This window comes from Electrona antarctica (assembly GCF_951216825.1).
Source record: "Electrona antarctica genome assembly, chromosome: 8".
Lineage (NCBI taxonomy): Eukaryota > Metazoa > Chordata > Actinopteri > Myctophiformes > Myctophidae > Electrona > Electrona antarctica.
The window spans coordinates 2,859,853-2,865,852 of NC_136789.1; the positions used below are offsets into that span (position 1 = coordinate 2,859,853).

The window sequence follows — 6,000 nt, forward strand, 5'->3', positions numbered from 1 at the left end:
AATTGTTTTGAACAGAGCAACTATAAAATATCTATTATACCAACATTCCAGATAAATGAAATTTGATTTGTTTTAGACAGTTTTTGGATGCAAAATAAAAATATACACCCTGGGACACATTGCTTGAAAGCACTGTAAAATTCTATGAGGAACCACTCAAGTAAGCACGACAGGTTTCCCCCGCAAAGAATACAGTGATGGGAGGGTATTAAAACAGCACAGAGAAACCGGTTGTGATAAATGGTTTTATGCATGGGTAAACTCACTCATCATATCTGAGTAATCTCTCTCAGTGTGTCTCTGGAGATGTCTCTTGCCCTGTCATGCTTGCCTCTCTCCGTCATTGCATTTATCCCTATACCCGAGCAAGTGCTAATACATTTACCTTAATAGCAGTCAAGAGTGAGTAGAGGTCGGTTTTTCACCATATGAACCCTTGTGTTCTATCCTGCCATATTAGGCGAACATTCAGCAAAAACAGATGAACATTTGGCGAAAATAGGCGAATAGCCTACTCGACAAAGGCTGATCTACAAGCGCGCACACACCGTGCGACATTGTGTGCTTGTGATCTTGTTGCCATTTGCCCTATTTGACATACAAAGAAGATTGTAGGGTTTAAGTGGTTTTTAACCATAGCTCAAACAAACAGGCAAAGTGCTCCTCCAAATTAGAGAGAATCTGTATGGGCACCATTGCCACACAAATGCCTACACCTCGCGCCCACTATGTACACACAGTGCTGGTCAACAGTGTTGCGGTTCTGACAGTCTCCTCAAAGTCCCTCTCACAGTTCATTCCCTTTATTCTGAGCTTAGTTTTGTAAAGGACACCTTCCCATGGTAGACTCTGTAGGGGTCTTTATGTCCGGGTGAGGATCCTGTCAGTTCATAAATGGCATCTTCAACTGAAACGTACAAAGCAAACTAAACCGATGGAGTTTGGCTTCTAACATCTGAATGGGAATGTCTTTGGGTGTGGGGTAATAATCAAATATTAATACTGTAACATTGCGAATTGATGGCATCCCGTTTTTATATCGACTACACAAGAATTCACTCTGGTGCAATCGAGAGATGATGCACTTAGAACTGACCACTGGGAGATTATCTCTCCTTTCCATCTTTATGTGAAAAAATCCATTATTTCCATCAAACATGGGTATTCACAATGCCAATTGAAGCGAGTTAACACCACAAAAAGGGTGATTCTAGGAGAGGAATAAAAAAAGTTATCATGTAAGCAAAAGGGAAACAATAAATAATAGCAGTGCAGGACTGGATTAACAAACAAACCCTGGATAAAAAATAGCAAAGAGTCTTTCAAGCACAGTCCAATGGATTATCTACAGGCCTGTGATGCAATTCATTCAATGCGACGCTACAACATTGAACTTACGTGAGTCACCATTGGAGAAGTCCCTCCCCCTTGTGAACAACAATATAATATAATATCAAGTCTACTTTAAGACAAGTGGTTAATTGGGCCATTTGAAACAGAGCAATTCACAGCTTTACAAAAGCCCCTTCCTTAGATAGCTGGTAGGGCACGTCAACATTGGTTGAGGCATTCGGAGGGGGAGCTGTTAGGCCTACATTATCATGGCCAGTGAGCAGGGACTGCTTCCACGTACATTTTAAACTTAATAATGTATTAGTGTGTCCTGTGTGTGAAAGAAGAGCTGTCACGTAAGTGATCATTATTCAGCAGTTTCTTCTTTGTTTAACTCCATGTATTGTATACATTCTTTGCCTATACAGTATGTCACAGGGAAAGGACGAAAAAAAAGGAAAGAAAAGTACACAGAACATTACTAAGGAGGTGAAAAAAATCACCTGGGCCATCGGCTCCTGCTGCCTGTGTACAGCAAACTGTGTTCTGGCATTTAATCAAAATAGATTTGAGTGCAGTGAACAGCAGGTTATTTGGAATGGGAGACCAGAAGTAGAAGAAGGCACAAAGGGATGCTTCAGAAGAGCCCATGCCAAGGAAAAATTGTGCATCTAAAACAGTTTATCAATGACAGTATGAACAGGTCAGGTCCTCTTTCTCCGGATTGTGCCCTGGGCCAGTGTAATAACTGGATGGGGGTGCACTACAAATACCCAGCCTATGAACTTATGAACCTAGGATCAGGTACATCATGTGTAACAGTAATCTATATCTGGGATTCCTCCTTCTCTATAGCCTCGGTTAGTGCCATAACCTGTATTAGAGACTTGGCTGCCACCTTTGTACAGGCCAGTGCCGTTAGAGGGGAAAATAGTTTGAATTATGTAATCTTCACGTAGAGGTTTAGGCTGCAGTGGCGGGCATGCAGCCATAGGTGTCATCTGGAGTCCAGGCCCTCTGATCTCCAGGATTGTAGTGTCCTTCTTGGTGCCTGATTCAATGTAGTCATCATAGGTCTTGCTTTTCCGGGTGCTGCTGCGTTTGTAGTGGTCACGGGAGGACAAGTGTCCCGTCCTATGGCCATACCAGCACAAGATGGCAATTATAAAAGCCAAGGACACAATGGCTGTGGCCCCACCGATGATCCCTGCAAGGGGCAACGTCGACATCTGTTGTGAATTTTTGTCCTCTGCCTGGTTTCCGTCCGCGGAACCGAGCTCTGATGTCTCAGCTTTAGCACACACCAGAGCCTCGTCGTATTCAGGGTCTCCAGACATGGTCCTGCCTTTGTTCCCAGAACTTGCGGGCAGGGGCACCATGCAGATGATGTAGCTGGAGTGAGGGTGCAGGGAGGTGAGCAGGTACTCTCGGCGGTCGCCTCTTACCAGCGTTTCTGTGATGGAGCCCATGGCGTTGCTGGTACCCAGTCGAAGCCAACTGAGCCTGAAAGAGGATGTGGGTTGTGCGACACTCCAGGTAATCCGAATGCTGTCGTGAGAGAGCGGCTTCACGTTGATCGCCATGTTCTTCCCGACGCCGCTGCTCCCCAAGGTGTAGTCCAGGCCGGAGTCAGGGATCCCGAGGCCAGGTCTCTTGGAGCGGAGGGTAAAGAGCGAGCCCTGTGGAGGGGAGAGGGTAGTTGAGCTGTCTGCTGACCCAGCACCTCCCCCCACTCGGTCTCTGTTCCCCGCTGTCCGTACAACCTCACACTCCTCCATCTGGCTCGCCAGGTCTTTCAAAGCCATGTCTCGTACCTTCTCAGGCCCATGGCAGGTGAGCCCCCGAACGGTGATGGCATTGCCTCGAGCGTGCAGCCAGTCGTAGAGCCAGCGCAGATTGCAGCCACAGTGCCAGGGGTTGCCCCGCACCAACAGCTGTCCAAGACTGTCCAGGTCTCGGAACAGCCCGCGGGGCAGGGTGGTAAGGTTGTTGCCCGACAGATCCAGCCGCTGCAGCCTGCGCATGCCATCCAGTGACGCGCGTGGCATGTGGGTGAGGTCGTTGTCCTGCAAGGACAGACGCTGCAGGTGGGCAGTGGGGAGGTTTACTGGTGGAGTCTGGAGAGAATTTCGCACAAGGGACAGCTCGGTCAGGTTGGAGAGGCGGGAGAACGTGTCGTCTGCGATGCGCTGGTTGGCCAGGAGGTTCCCGTCCAGGACGAGACTTCGGAGTGAGGAGAGGCCGCGGAAGGCATGGGTAGGGATGGTGGAGATACGATTGTCGTCAAGGCGGAGCTCCTCCAGCGAGGCAGGAAGTCCCGAGGGTATGCTGGACAGGTGGTTGCGTGAGAGGAAGAGCAGGCGGAGGCGAGGGTTGTCCACAAACGCATGGTCCTCGATGCTGACGGTGGAAATAGAGTTGTCGTCCAAGTGGAGTTTCTCCAGCAGCGGCATTCGGGCCAGGGCGGTACGGGGAATGGTGCGGATGTTGTTGTCCTGCAAATGCAGTTCTCTGAGTGAGGGCGGAAGGTGTCTGGGGAACTCGTCCAGCTCGTTGTCATAGAGGTAGACCACGTGGACAGCAAGGTGGTGCTCCAAGGAGGTGGGCAGGCCTGGGTTGTTGATGTGGTTATTTTGCAGGTAGAGGACCGAGGCAGATGATGGAAGGGGCGGGATGGAGCTCAGGCCACGGTCGTTACAGTAGATGAAGTCCTCATCACACCTGCACACCGAGGGACAGGCAACATCCCCGATGTATCCTTGTAGCGTGGCCGTGGCCAACAGCAGCATGTGGGCCCACAGTGTCAATCGAAAGGAAAACAGGCAGAGCCAAGACCACCGTTCAACCACAACCACAGGTGCCATGATGATGATGAAGAAAAACTACTGGTCCTTCTTTTATGGGTCCCCTTCAAACCTTTAAATCAGAACGAGGAGCTGAAATCCTGGCACCACCACCCTGAGAAGAAAAGAAAAGAAAGAGGTATTTGTAAAAGTTAGACTTTCAGCACGAGTGAACACAAGTGTACAGTCAAAATAGATCAGGTCATTATTCCATCCTAAAATAAGGTTTTGCCCAAGTGCAGTTTCTCAATTTAACTTCAGCAGTTTCCAGAGAGAGGAGGAAAAGTGTTATTTTGGCGCTTGGAGATTAGATGTTTGGGAAAAGCTGACAACCCTGAACCTTCACACCCCACTTTCAAGTAGAGGGACAACAGGGACAAGAGTCTCGTGTGCATTCATGCTTTCATCCTCGTTACGACCTCTACAAACTAGTAATCAAAGCTAAAAAGCTTCTCATGCTATTTATTGTCAACTCACAATGTTTTATGTTTTATTTTTTAAATACCAGTATTAATGTTTAATCTTTTATTTTTTTAAATACCAGTATCAATGTTTTATGTATTACTTTTTTGAATAATGGCAGTTAGGTTTCAATGCCTCAACTGAATAAAACATGATGCAGATCAACCTTATCTATCAATGCAGAGGCTCCGGGTATTTTAAAAGCCACTCTGTTATCTCACGGACACAAATTCATAAATGCTTCACCTTTGCTTTTTAATCATCAATCATTGTAGGTTTTATCTCTTTGCACAGCCACTAAAACTAAAGCAAACAAGGACATCATTCATGGTAAGCCGTGACCACCTTTACGTTTGCGCTTGAACATTTTACATACAGTATTTACAGTATGTGTATAATATACACTCTGTGTATATGTGTGTGTGTGTGTGTGTGCACGCACACGCACACGCACACACACACACACACACACACACACACACACACACACACACACACACACACACACACACACACATTATCCTGTGAAGAGCAGGTTGTTGCCGAAATCTTGTCTGGGTTAACAACCTCCCTCCTCCAGGATCTTGCATTAAAAAATACATTATCTCTTCATCAGACTTCCAACCTCAGCCTCTTTATATCTTAATATAACCCCAGGATTAATTTAACCTTTCGGCATGCTGGTGGAGATAATGTGAATGTCACTCTTATTATCGCCATTAATCAACTTGTCACGCATTATTGTTTCGCAGACTCAACTCATTTGCCTCGTCTTAACCTCTCCTTGTCTCTTTCAGATGTGTGTCGATGACCATTTCATGCTGCTGAAGTCAGCCTCATTTATAACGGGTCCTTGTGCAGAAATTCTATGCCTGCAATCGAATTGAAGCAAATGCATCAATTTAACGTCATTACTGCTGGCATCCCTGTGTATTCGGAAAAATAGAAAGAATAACAGATCTACAAGCTCACATGTGTTGCACTGCATTATTAAAGCATAAAAACCTTTACCATTAGTAAAAGATAAACATAAATTGTGTGTGTGTGTGTGTGTGTGTGTGTGTGTGTGTGTGTGTGTGTGTGTGTGTGTGTGTGTGTGTGTGTGTGTGTGTGTGTGTGTGTGTGTGTGTGTGTGTGTGTGTATAGGGCTTAACTGTGAAATTCATCACTTTCATGTTCTGCACAGAAATTGAACTTGTGTGCTCTGTGCGAGTGCCGACATTTTGACTGTTTGGGACGGCCAGTTATTTGAATCTCAGTCAACAACCACTGCAGTTGTGTTGCTTACAGTAGCCTATATTGTATTAACATGCTCTACCTCTACCATACAGATTGGTTAAAATAACAGTTCATTCACTAAAAT

The 6,000-nt window shown here is 46.2% G+C and overlaps 1 protein-coding gene across 1 annotated transcript; it reads right to left on the minus strand.

Moving 5' to 3' along the window:
* Nucleotides 1-1,675: 1,675 nt before the first annotated feature.
* On the minus strand, nt 1,676-4,196 carry flrt1a (fibronectin leucine rich transmembrane protein 1a; the record flags this gene model as incomplete). The annotated part of the gene is made up of 1 exon (XM_079507987.1): nt 1,676-4,196. One exon carries the CDS (start codon nt 4,194-4,196, stop codon nt 2,142-2,144), a length of 2,055 nt encoding a protein of 684 aa, XP_079364113.1. The 3' UTR covers nt 1,676-2,141.
* Nucleotides 4,197-6,000: the final 1,804 nt, after the last annotated feature.